The sequence below is a fragment of the Rhinolophus ferrumequinum genome, chromosome 4, assembly GCF_004115265.2.
Source record: "Rhinolophus ferrumequinum isolate MPI-CBG mRhiFer1 chromosome 4, mRhiFer1_v1.p, whole genome shotgun sequence".
Lineage (NCBI taxonomy): Eukaryota > Metazoa > Chordata > Mammalia > Chiroptera > Rhinolophidae > Rhinolophus > Rhinolophus ferrumequinum.
Window position 1 is genome coordinate 4,270,935 of NC_046287.1, and position 13,455 is coordinate 4,284,389.

General features: G+C 42.2%; 2 protein-coding genes across 6 annotated transcripts in view; one reads left to right on the forward strand and one right to left on the reverse strand.

Annotated features, from left to right (window-relative positions):
• Positions 1-13,455, forward strand: part of MCPH1 (microcephalin 1) — a 262,924-nt gene that overhangs the window by 104,042 nt on the left and 145,427 nt on the right. The window contains exon 14 of one of the 4 annotated variants that reach the window (XM_033104485.1): positions 7,568-7,600. The exons of the other annotated variants lie outside the window; for them this stretch is intronic. Coding sequence (XP_032960376.1) covers positions 7,568-7,585 — 18 coding nt within the window. The 3' untranslated portion in view covers positions 7,586-7,600. Of the gene's footprint in view, positions 1-7,567; positions 7,601-13,455 lie in introns of those variants that run through there. 4 annotated transcript variants of the gene reach the window in all.
• Positions 1-13,455, reverse strand: part of ANGPT2 (angiopoietin 2) — a 53,867-nt gene that overhangs the window by 10,031 nt on the left and 30,381 nt on the right. The window contains exons 3-6 of one of the 2 annotated variants that reach the window (XM_033104487.1): positions 12,652-12,773; positions 7,633-7,865; positions 5,599-5,726; positions 605-706 (exon numbers count right to left, since the gene is read on the reverse strand). In XM_033104487.1, the coding sequence (XP_032960378.1) occupies positions 605-706; positions 5,599-5,726; positions 7,633-7,865; positions 12,652-12,773 (585 nt within the window). Of the gene's footprint in view, positions 1-604; positions 707-5,598; positions 5,730-7,632; positions 7,866-12,651; positions 12,774-13,455 lie in introns of both variants that reach the window. The other variant, XM_033104486.1, reaches the window with a different exon arrangement.

Here is a 13,455-nt window from a genome sequence, read left to right on the forward strand (position 1 = left end):
CCATCCATTTGGTATGGGAATAACTATCAGATATTCAGCAGAAAGTCTGTACTGCACTGCAAAACTTTGGGGTCTTCTGTATAAGAAAGTGGATCTTTAAAAGGTCAGTTTTAAGACAGTAAGCTGTCATTGGGAGAAAATTAGTGTTAGAATAACTAGAGCAACTTGGGAAGCCACCAACAGAAACCACTGGAAACCCTCTTAAGTTCATCAGATGTATAAAATTGATCTGCTTAGGGAAACCCCTTATCATCCTGTAGTGATATTATCGTTAGTAGTTATCATTGTTATTGCAAAAACAGCTAAGGCTGTAGGAGCGTGAGGCACCGAGAAACAGCTGGCTTACCAACAGGTGCTGAACCTGACATTGAAAGCAAGCCTCATGCTCACACGCCTGAGTTTTGATACGTAGATAACGTTACATTGGCAGGACCATTCTTTAACGGGGAGACTGAAACACCACTGAAAAAGAACCCTTTGGTTAAAAAAAAAAATTGTCCTAAATCGTTGGTTAGTTTTGGATTGGTGGTGAAGGTTCTGCAGATCTTGAAAGTTACTTTTCACAAAGAAAATTATTTTCAGATGGTTTAATGAATATTCATACCATTTTATATTCTTTCCAAGTCCTCTGAAAATCGACACTGCCGTCTCCACGTCGCTGAATAACTGTCCACCCACCGCCAGCAGTTTCCATGTCACAGTAAGCCTGCCAAAGAGAAGGGAATAGTTACTGCGTGGGACAGCAGTGACATTGGTCCTCCCCTAAATATGACAAGCAAGACGCACACAGACCCTATAATAAGACTTGTGCTCATAGGGGTCTTTGGGGTAAATCTCCATGGTCTTTCCAAGAAACAGATGGTTTTCAATTAATAGAAAACTGTGAATTTAAAATGATGATGAAAAATAAACAGGAGTATAGCACGATGTGTTGATGAAAATTTGACTTTCTTGTCATCGTGTCTTCTGGCGAACGACCTGCCCCAGTAGCTGACCCAAGATGGTGGTCCCTTAGCGAGTCAGTGTGAATGGTACAGCTTGGCAGTTCGGCCCCCAGCCTCTCATCTCCAATCTGTACAAGTCCATCGACTCGGGGGTCCCGGCCCTGAAAACCTTTGTGATAGTGACCAGTGCCTATGCACTCTGCAGGGAGCCATGGAAAAGGGACCCTCTTGCCTTGTAGGGTTTCCAGGACTCTGGTTTTAGTGTCCGTGGGGCTACCAGGCTTCCTGCCTGTGGGATACAGGACCCCACGTGCCCAGTGTGACCTCAGCTCTGTCAGGCTTCAGCCGTCTTTGCCCTTTGCTCACTGCCCATGGCATATCTCCCCCCTGCTCTTTTTATTTCTGCTTTCAAGCTGGCTCGGTGGGTTTAAACTTTGTTCTGAACACAGAATTCTTTCTTGGGCTAAGAGCATGCATGCTCAATTTCAACTCAGCTGGAGTTTTATTATGAAATTAAAAACCCCTGCAAATAAGATTACATAAATAGTTTTAAATAATGAGATTATGGTAGAACGAAAACGTTCTCCAGAAAGTTAAGATGAACTTCCCTACAGCATGCAAGGTGGTAATGGTGAACGTTAAGGTTCAAAACCAATTAGAAATATTCTTCCTTTGTTCTTTTCCACGGTCCTTTCGGCAATAATGCAGAACATTTTGGCAGAGTAAATTTAAAGGTGAACAACTGTGCATTTGAGTTAAAATCCTAGAGAATGAGGGCTGAAAGAGAACCGAGTGGGCACCTAGACCTGTTCTCCCCTTTTAAGCAGCTCGTCTGCTATCTCAGTGCCGAGGGGATAGAAAACCGCAGTCAGACCCGCCCGTTCTCCAGTACATTCCTTTTCACCTCCTCTCGTCTCTCCAGCCTGCGTTGCTTTCCCTAATAATCGTCGTGTTTGCGAACATGTTCCGTTCAAGCAAGTGACATTTATTAGGGATAAGATGCTTTCCCCATTTTAAATTAATCACACGTATAAAACTGACCTGCTGAAGGTAACACCTTACCACCCTGTGGTGGTGTTATCATTATTGTTAAGTATCGTTGTACTGCCATGCACTGTCATGTGCTGGGGACACTGCACACAGTATCTACTCACAGCAGCTATAATTCTGCAGTTTTGAAAGGAGAAAAGAGTTAATAAAGTTAGGTTAGTTTGATCAGTCATTCAGCTATTAAGTGCAATATAGGATTTGAATAATTCTGTTTAATCCCTAATTCCATAATGCTTTTCTACTACACACTGCTGCCAGAAACAGAGAAACTTGACCCTTTCGTTAATTGGCCAAAAGTCCCTCCACACAGCTCCAAGTTGAAATGGTTTCACGAATAATACTCTCATTTGCCTGTGGTCCGCATGATGGTCAGTGCTGCTCACGTCCATCAGTATGTGTTTTTAAAAAAACATTTACTCAACTAGCTGAATAAGCTACCTTGGTTTGAGAAGTTGTGTTTGTGCAAAGAAGTTAACTCCCCTGGATCCTAAATGGCATTTTGGTGGGGGGAAAGAACTAGTAAGGTTCTTAGTGAGCCTATAGAAGAATCGGGGGTTCTTTGATGTCCAAATCACCATTATGAAGTTTCTGAAATCAGAGCTCATCTCGTTAGAGAAATCGGAGTCGAGACTCTGGAATGGCTGAGGGTTATGCTTGTGTGGGAATGATTGGAGCCATACCATTCTGCAGCTCCATCAGGGACAATGAGGAGATGATTAGAACATTTTCTTAATATCACTTTGTCCAGATTTTTGTTTTAAAATAGAACAGAGTTTATGAAAACGGAAGTATTATGGTTAATTGGGTCATGAAAGTTGCAGAAAAAGCGAGTGTTCAAATAGAATTAGCCACGCATCCGCAAGGTACTGAGTGAAAACGATGAAGCTCAGCTCAGGACTGGAAAAGCAGAAGCCCTTAGGAAATGCCCACGACCTCAGCGCTCCAACCCCAGCAGCCCTGAGGGCAGGTAGAACTCGTGGTCAGCGTGCCACGGCACGGTTCAGGGGCCTGGCGTCTGCCTCGAAAGCTTCATGTGTCTCAGCAAGGAATGCTCGATTATTAATGGTTTTGCTTCAGCTCTGAGGCCAGGGTGAGCAACCCACTAAACACGAAAGCAACGATAAACATCAGGGGACAGGTATCCCATGACATCAGGGAAGGAAAGCCTTATGTCGCTCACCAGCCGAAACAAACAGCAGTACTTCCCATAAAGGGCATCTTGTCAGTGTCTATCTTGTACAAAAACCTAATGAAGTTTTCAAAAGTAAAGTTGATATATTTAGGCCCTTTTGGAAAAGATCTCCCAAAGAGCTAGATTGTGGTCTTGAATTAGATGACACCAGCAGCACATGGGGCACCCTGCCATGCGGAGAAGTTGTCTGCCAATGTGGGGGGCAGTCATAGCAACAAGGCCCATTTGTGGGACAGATGGTAAGGAACAAGCCATGTCCTGCGTGCTGCCCCTCCACTGTCACCTCGAGTCTGCTCTTTAAGACGGGGGCTGTTATGTCACGTCATGTTGCAGAAGAGGGAACTGAGGGCACACACAGGTTAAATGACTTGCTCGGATACACAAATTGGCAGAGCCAGAATTGAAATCCATGTGGTTCCGACCTCCTCTCCTTAGATCAGGCTGTGAGTATAAAGACTCCAGAAGGGACTCCATCGGTAACTTAACCTGGACCATTTGTTTATAGATGAGGAAACTGAGGTTGGAGAGCCGCTTGTTCCCGGTTGTGTGCATGAGTTATTTTTGCTGCGAATTTTGCGCCCATGACCTGAGACTCCTATCAACCCAGAGTCCGACATTTTTTCCTCTTCCTGCAGAACGTTTCAGTAGGGACACTGAGCTGATCTAGCAGCCAGGGTGGGGACAGTGCATGGGTGAGGAAGACATTTATACAGCAATAGATAGGATGGTGCTGCCCGAGGCATCACTGTCCTGGATTTGTATCAGCAGCATTCACATTCTACCCCCGTCCTCTCCTGAAGTCCCTCCTGGCCCTGCTGTCTCCGTGCCAAGAAGACACCTACATCTGGTAGAAGCATGCAAAGAACTGTCATGAAAACCAGATTCCAAAGGGAGTTGAAAGGGTTAGCATAGAGTCTTTGCATTACTTTTTCGTCTACGACAGACTGTTTGGGTTTTTTTCTCTCCGTAACACGTTGCTTCTAGGACGCAAGGGACATTAAGTGATTTTCAAGGTTAATTTAACGCAGCATGAATGAATTAGAAAGATTTCTTTGGAAAGTATTATCTTGAATAACACAATATTTGTCTTTTAAATTCGTAATCAAGGTACATGTTACTATTTCAAATCCCATGTCTTTAAACCCTTCATGCTTGTATTTCTAAAGTGTTTTTCTTTATTATTCTGCTGAGAATAATGCTGAATCAAGGAGATAATATTTCCAAGAGTCTCTAAAATTTCCATTTTGATACAACACGAGGGGCCTTTTTCTGTAAGTGTTTACATTCAGTGTGTAGCTGCTTTTACAGTGAGATGCAAACTTATTTACAGACATTTAACATATACAGTCATCCAATGCTAATATAACTAATTCTCATGTAATATTATTCCACCTTATCAAACCTCTAAGAGAAGCCACCTCAAAATATTCCCTGGGGAAGTGATTTCTTTCTTTGGGTCTCTAAAGCTCAGGGTCTCCCAGAGCACCCCGGGTGGGGTGGGGGGCGGAGCCCTGCTCACTGAGCCATCCGGAATAACTAGGAATCACTGAGTCAAGCTCCACTGGCTGCCCGGCATGGCAGGTGCCGGTTGTGGGTTCCCTCCTCACAGGGATGGATGGAACCTACACCTTGAAGTACGCGCTGTGTACTGGAGAAGCCCCTTGATGGTGTGTTTCAAGCCTCCCCGCCTACATTAGACGGGGTAAGAATAGCCGACACCAGCGGTCCTCGGGAGGTAGGTAGCCTGCAGACTCCTGGGGGTCCCTGAGACCCTTCTACAAGGTCCAAGCTGTTTCCATAGTAACACTGAGCCGTTCTTGGCCTTTCAGTGTGTGGGTGTTTGCGCTGCTGGTGCAAAAGCCAATTTCACTTTGATGAAGCAGTAAAAAGCATTAATTCTATTAAACCTCTCCTGCTGAGTGCATGTGTCTTTTTTATTGTGTGGCAGAAGGGAAATGTGTATAAACCACCTGTACACACCAAAGCCCGGGTGTCGTCTCACAGACTGTTTTAGGAGAGAGCTGAACGAGCCCTTCTCTAGGGTGGAATACCCCTGTTACTTGAAATAACGATTGAAGGACAAACTGTGGTTATTCAAACTCTGGTACTGGAAGATACGTTCTTTAAAATTAGTGACGTAAGTCTCACACTGGAGGACAACTGGCCGTCTGTCTGCGCGATGAAGCCACTGCGAGGAGAACGGAGATTGGACGGAACGAGGGGCGCCCAGGTCGGTGCCACGCGCTGAGCACGTCGGGGCACAGAGACTGGACTTGGAGCCCTGGGCCTGCTGCAGGCAGGGGACCCCCAGGAATGTTCGCTGCTTTGCTTGGCGGGGAGCTGGGCAGCGTCCGGGCGCGTGACCTGTGCGCGCGCCCCTCCGCGTCCAACGGCGGCGGCGGGAGCTCTTACCTTCACCTCCTGCGTGGAGTTGGGGAACGTGAGCGTGTAGAGGCCGCTGGTGGTGAGGCCCGACTTGAAGGCTTCCGCGCAGTCTCTGAAAATGATCGGCTCTTCCTTGGTCACCAGCGAGTTCTTCGCTGCTTTCAGAAAACAGGAAGGCATTTCAGGGGAATTCATGTAAAGCAAAAGGTGATTATTTCGAGATGCACTCGTTCGGTACGCTTTCTTGCATTTGCATTCTTACAGTAAATAAAAATGGAGAGGCCGGTTTTTTATCCTTTCCAAAAAGGGTACCCGTTCAGCCTGTTTTGTATTAATTCTCAAAATGAGTACATCAAAATTAATACCAAGTCCATCATCAATTACATGTAATGCAAGTAGTTCCCAATCAGCTCTAATAAACTACTACTTTAAAAAAAAAAATCTTCCGTCTTGAATAGAATCAGATAAAGTTAGTGCAGAAGAATTAAAAAAGAACGTACTTGAAAATAGTGTGACCTCTGCAGTGGCTGCAATGCTTAGCCCGTTAGCCATTCTCTTGCCGAGGCCACGCCTGTATTTTCTCCCTTTCTTTATACATGTCTGAGGCCAAGTAGTATACTTTTCTTTAGACTATTGGGTGAAGACATTTAGTATTCTTTGGATTCTATTAGGTTGGTGCAAAAGTCATTGCGGTTTAAAAGGTTAAAAATAATTCCAGAAACAGCAATTGCTTTTACACCAACCTAATAGCAACTGCCCCGTAATACTTTGTGTTAAAGTAGAACCTCACGTTTATTTATCTATGTCTTTGAAATTCTTCATCTAAATCTAAAAATTCTAGGACTATGAAATTCTTTCAAAGTTCAATATTGAGACTGTGTGTGTGTGTGTGTGTGTGTGTGTGTGTGTGTTTTCCTGCAGGTATTTATCTGTATTTCATCCAGACACCTGCCCACCACAGGTCCCTGGACTGGGTAGTGTGGGCATCACAGGTGGGGCAGGGGGTGACATGAGAGCCTCTTCGTCTGCTTCTGTCCTCTGCTCATGTCTCCTGCCAGGATCTGAGCTGTGTGATTTTCTCTACTTCGGCTCATCAAACCTAGCATCTCACACTGTCTTAGTCCCACCATGTAATGTGAGATAATTGCCTTTACTTTTCTATGAAGCTAAAAAGAATATGCTTTGCCCAAATTATAATAGTGAAACTCTTTTAATAGTTGGATTGCAAACTGGCAACCCGGTGTGAAAACTGCTACTTAGCATCAAGATTGTGCTACTAGGTTTGCTTGTTTGTTTCCTTGTTTATGGAGAAACTTTAAGTGTTTCTATTAAAATCAGGATAACTGCATGACAAGGAAAGAGTGAGAACACATTTTTTGAGGAATGTCGAATATTTCAACCTGATTCACATAGAAAGTGTATCTGTGTGAAAGGATACAAGTTGAAAGGACATTATGAGATGAACCATAGTGAGAAATAGACCCAATTTGTTTAAGGAAAAAACTTAAATAAAAATGCCACAATTGCATGTCACATCTCTCATTAATGACCGAAAATGCAGCCCTTCTTCCCTCCACCATAAGCAAAGTGGAAACAAAACAGTAACAAAGCAAAACATGCTTAAGATAGAGATGGAACCAGCATCCCTTGCATGCCAATTTTATGCCATTTACTGCAAATATTATTTCATTTAATCTTCACAAAACCCTTTGGGTCCAGTATTGTTTTTTCCACTTAAAAAATTAACTTGCCTGGCCTCGTATATCCATTTAATGATGGAGTTCACCAAAGTAGGCGCTTTGATGCCCATGAATCAAAAGTATGTTAGGGGTGTTTTGCCTCATAATAATTACTTAGTATCAATATATATCCCTCCTCCCCTTCCACTTCTTCCTCCTTTTTTATCAGTACTATATTGACATCTTTCGAATCAAATCTGTAAGAGAAATAGTGCCTTTTTTTGAAAGACGAGGATTTTTTTTTTTTTTTTTTTTAGAATTTTGATTTTCACTGAGAAGACTGTTGGTACTGAACATAAGGTGACACGTAAGGTGCACTTACAGCCCGGCGTGGCTATCATGGTCAGTAAGTTGTGGACGGTCTCCATCAGGTCGTGCTGCTGCTTCTGGAGGGCCGAGTTGTTCACCGTGGCTGTCACTAGTTGTTTCTCTAGTTCTTCAATGATGGAATTTTGCTTGGATACTAACACCTGCAGCTGGTCTTTCTCTTCTTTTATGGACTGCAGTTGAACTACGTGCTTGTCTTCCATGTCTAGGACTTTCTTTTCTAGGAAACTTGTAAAGAGAAATCGTCATTACTCGGTGCTGGGTGTTTTCTGTGTACCTCAAGGCCCAGGGCTTCATGCACATCTGATCCGCCTCCTAATCCTTGTGCAGTCATTTCCATTGTTTTGAATTTCTGCTTCTCCAAGACCCTCTGTGAAGATGTTAGAGGAGTTACAAAGCAGCAAGATGTTGCCATAGCCCTGAAGAAGCCCTGAAACTTGCCGAGGGTAGGGAGGTAGCTAGGACATAGATGTGACGTGGACATGAGGAACAAACACCCGGTATGAACGTCTGGTTCTCACACGGAGTACATCTGAGGACCAGGCTTCACTAAAGCGGAATGGGAGCATGGGAGGTGGCCTCGGCATTGGGGGCACAGGTAGGCGCGGGGAAAGAGCCCGCGCCGAGCACCTCACCCCCTCACAGTACTGCCCGCGCTACCTGGGCAGGCTGTCCACGCTCTGGATCCCAGGTGCCTATCTATCCAGGTGAATATCTACCTATAGAAATAAATGTCTGTCTAAAATGCAGGCGTTAGATTAGATGACCTCTGAGGAACCTTGTAGTTCAAATAATCTAAGTCTCATAGGCCTTTTGGGGCACAGTGACGTTTTCTGAATCTTTAACCCTGTAACCCTGTGAACAACATGGCTTAGCGAAGGAACTCACTACTCATGAAAGGTTCTTACCTCTAAGCATTCACATTCAGTATTCATAGTTACTAGAAATTCCATTACAGCTTTTCCGTTTATCCCTGCCCGATGGTCCTTGTGGATCCGTACAGGGCGGTGAGTGTACTGTCAGTCTGCCACGTCAGCAAATAATCACTTACAGTAACGCAGTCGCTTGCAGCTGACTGTCATCAGTTTTACCGTAGCCGTTTTCAACTATCATCTTAATATTGTTTTCGATATTTGCTAACTTATTTTTTTAACTTGTATATCACTTTCATTAATTTAAAAACCAGGGTGACTTACCATAAGCGGAACGTAACTTAAAAATAAAGGCATTTTCTGTTTTCTACCTGAAACCATTTCTTGTACCATAAGCATCCAGATAATGTGCTTTGGAAACACTCCTGCAATACTTCACCTAAACAATCAACATCAACTATACAGGGCATTTTTAAATCATGAATCTATACTGCCATGAAAACGTCGCTGCTGAAATTTGTTATTCAACCGCGTTCTGTTGTCTTTAGTATTCTCCAAGGAGGCATCAAAGAAAGATGTGACAGTCACATGGTCCAGAGCGTGAACACTCAGGGAGAGAGAGTTAAAAAAAAAATCTTTGGTTTATTTCTCCCCAAACTATACCGGCATAGCTGTAGAGGGCAGTCACGCCCTGATCTAAAAGATTGCGTCTTCATGCGGAATCCAGCGTGTCCTGGAGTCGAGCCCAGCCTCAATTCTCCCAGATGACACTGACCCTCAGATGAGCACACATAAGGGACACAGAAGCGCAGACCACTGCCGGCAAAGCTCAGGTTCTAGGGCAAGTTTGCAAAATGCAGATCGGGACCCGTGGCTGGCTTGTGAAATCAATTTAGTGCGTTGCGATCAGCATGTCTTTAATGAAAGGGAATTAAACACTGTCAACCTTTGAACAACATGGGTTTGAACTGCAGGTTCACTTATACATGGATTTTTTCAATAAATACCTGCACTGTTTCCTGTCGTGCTGGGGAGTCTGCAGATGGAGAGGGCTGACCGTGTGCATTGATCTGCTACATTTTACACAGGAGACCTGAGCGGCGTGGATTTGGGTATCTGCAGGGAGTCAGGGAACCAATCTCCCACGGATACTGGGGGCAGTTAAGTTCTTTGGGAGCCAAAAGTTAATACTCGGATTTTGCACTGTTTGGGGGTCTTGTGCCCCTAACTCCTGAGTTGTTCAAGGGTCAGATGTAAATGGAATGAAAGAGATGCGAATAGAGTGTAAATTCGTAGCAAGAACTTTGCAGAGTGTGACAAATACCATGGTCCATAGTGAGAGGTGGTGGAAGAAAGAAGTGGTGAGGGGGATGCTGCATTGCGTGAGGTTTGGCTTCTTAGCATCTTGTTTGATTTTCTGATACAAGATGATCAATGTGGTCACCCTAAAGCTGGACTCAGGCACAGCATAACTTTATACTAATATAGTTCATGAGAAGTGTGGGCAACGTCCTGTGTGGGCGGAAATGTCCAGGCCGAAGCAAGAGTTTTTGTTCCCTCTCTCAGGAGGGGACAGTAGCAGAGGCAGTGGCAGCACCTTCCACAATAGTCATTCTACCAAAAACCACAGTTTAATCTAACTGGTACAAGTAGCCCCTAAATTAATCATTTATTTTTAGAAGAAGAAAAAGAATAGGATGAAAAAAACACACAGTAACTTGCAACTTCCGCTGGTGAATCTAAGAGTGTTGCTGTGACAGTTTCTGGAAAAACGATGACCCTGCTAAGCCCTTTGACTTCGTTTGAAACTATCCCATGAAGAAAGCACTTGCACTTTGGGGGAATTGTAGAAGATAATTGAAAATACGGTTTGTCAAATGTGCGGCACCTTCACACATTTTTGTGGTGATGTTCTTACCAATGAAATCTTAATCTAGTCCAAATTTATGGCACCTGAGAACACAGCGTGCCAAACTGATTGAAAGATTTAAAATCATCAGCACAGTTCTCTTATTTTTACTCCTTTACCGTTGCTGATGAAAAGAAAAACCTTATTATTGTCATTTCAATTCACATTTGTGACAAAAGAGAGTATGATTTCTGCAACTGTTAAAAAGATGGTTCTTTTGCAGGTATAGATTTGGTATGTGTGGTTTTTATGGCAAGTCAGCTGGTGGAAGCTGTACCCTGCAGTGTCCGTACAATGGCAGGTCGTTCAGAAACAGTTCTCAGGCAGCTCCAGGCTGAGCTGGACATTTGCAGTCCGGGGTATGAAGCAGTGCTGTTGCAAATCACATAAAATTTTAGTTTGGGAGCTGTTTTTGACAAGGTGGTTTTACGGAGGAAATGTGATGTTTAAATTTTATTCATACAAAATTGGATTTGAATTACTGGAAAAGTACATTATTGGTCAATGTAGATTAAATTTTTCACTTAAATGTGTAGCATTTAAGTGAAAAAAATGTAAAGGAGAATGTAAGCAAGAAGAATCAGAAAATACGGGAAGCTTCAGTGTGGTCGGAAGCACTATATTATACATTGTAAAGCTTTAGTAGACAAAGAAATTTCACCAAATCATGGCTGAGGAAAAAATGTAGTGCAAGTTGTTGATTATATTTTAAAGTGATTCAAGCTGTGTATAACCAAGTTAGCTTGTAGTCAGTGAAAATACTAAGCGGTGTGTGTGAACTCGGGAATAAGATTCACACTTTTCAAGGCCAAAGGTAATGTGACTTGACAACTATTTACAAAGGTGATACTTGGGTAACATAACTGACTTATTTAACCGAGAATTTTAGTATTGTAGCATACTGAATTAGAAACCTAAAGAGGGAACAGTGTTTAATACTGGACATAGCCTACGTTTCTCCCAGGCGTTCCTGGAAGTGACAAAGTAGGCAGCCAGCTCCCATGCGTCCCCAGCACACTGCAGTGTATTAAAGAGAGCATGATTAAATAAGGCCAGTTTCGCAAAATGACATTTGAGATACTATTATAGCTTATTTTTTGGTCTCAAGCTTTTATTTATTACTTTGCAGAAGAGACAAATTGAAACATTAAAGAAAAATATTTGGATTAAAAGTCTATTTGCTTTCTGGAACCCTAAATTAAGAATGAGTTAAAATTGGTGCCCAAAGAACAGAAAGAATTATTTCAGTTTAGTTCTTGATTAGCAGAAAAGAGTAATTGTAAGACACCAAGTTTATCGTCATTTTTGGTTAAGAGTAAAGAATTCTTTAACTGAAATTATTTCAATGGAAATTGAAAGAGTATATTGTTGTTTGTTCCCTGTGTCATATATACATGTCCTGATTAGAAATAAGGAAATAGCAACCTGGGTATATAGTTACCGTGTTTCCCTGAAAATAAGACTGGGTTTTATATTAAGTTTTTCTCCAAAAGACACATTAGGGCTTAAGTTCAGGGGATGTAAGCCTGAAAAATCATGCTAGGGCTTCTTTACCGGTTAGGTCTTATTTTCGGTGAAACACGATATCTTTACATGTCCTCTACAGGAATAAACCTATGAAACAATCCCTACCAATCAGCCATAATTTTTGTTTTGCATTGGTTTTCTTGGGATTATTCTACATTTTATTTAAATATTATTGTAACAATATTTAATATTAACTTTTGTTTTTACTTTATCATATGTTTTAGGAGTAAACGTTGCATTGTGAAGCATGCATTGGTTTACAATATAAGTGTAGTTTTCCTGCCCTAGGTTGTTTTAAATTGGAAAAAACCAAGTTCCCAGAGGCAAAAAAAGTTGGTAAAGTTACTATTAAAATGCCTAGGCCGGTGTAACTTTTACTCCACACTGGGGCGGTATTTTTTCCATAGATTACCTTGCATGACATCGAGGCACGGTTAGAGGATGGGTACCGTAAGCGAATCTTGAAGGGACCAGAGAACGGAAAGCAGATTGAGGACTGTGTTTGCGGGGCCGTGCAGTTTCAGTATTTCCCTCCAAACCCTCTCCCTACCCTCTCTCACAGACTGTCTGATCCGTGTGTGAGCTGTACAGTAAGAAAGTGGCATTTTGGAAGTCATGCTTACAATTAATAGTCACATGAAATAGGCTTTCATGTCTAGAAAGTGTGCAATACCGGATTATAATTTTTTTTTTTTACTTTTATTACCTGTTCTTATCTTGCAATTTGTTTATTTCACTGGTCTGATCCAAAATCTGTTTTTCCAATTTGTTTGTAGAAATGGAATGTTCCAGAAGCTGAAGTTCAAGTCTTGTTGTCTGATTTAATACCTAAATGGAACAAAATATTTATCACTTTTAAAATTAGACATAACTTCCATTTAATTAAGTTACCTAAATTATAGAAAAACATAGCTAAAGCATTATTTATTTACCCAAGTATCTTATTTTGGCATATTTTTCATTATCAGAGAAGTCTTGTTTTCCTGTATTATATCAGAGTGTGCTTAAATGTTTTTTTCACCATGTCTTTATTTTGGAAAGTGTTTAGTAGTTCTGGACAATGGTGTTTGTGTCAAGTAATATAATGTCTTTTTCTGCTATGTTTTGTCACATCTTTTCATATAGTGAGACAAGTGGGAGTATAAAATGGTCATATTTAACATATCAGAAATTGTTGATAATGAAAAAAGGTTCTGTCTCTGCTAAAAACAAAATGCTGTTCTCACATTGTTCGTCTGCAGACGACGTGGTCAGAAGTCATACTTCTATGAAAACAACTCATTTTCAGCCTTGCATTTCCTAGTTTGTATTCATGTGTTTAGCCTCTTGTGTAGCTTTTTCTTTCCCATTTCTCTTTTCCCTATTGTACAAGTGCTGTCGACCACCTAGGAGGCAATCCCATGTCAGTGGGACGTGGGAGCGCAGCTTTGCTCTGCGGGCCCTTCTGACACGGGCCATGTGTGGTGTCATGTTCCCATTGTGTTCCAACAACTCGAGGACGAGTTCTTTT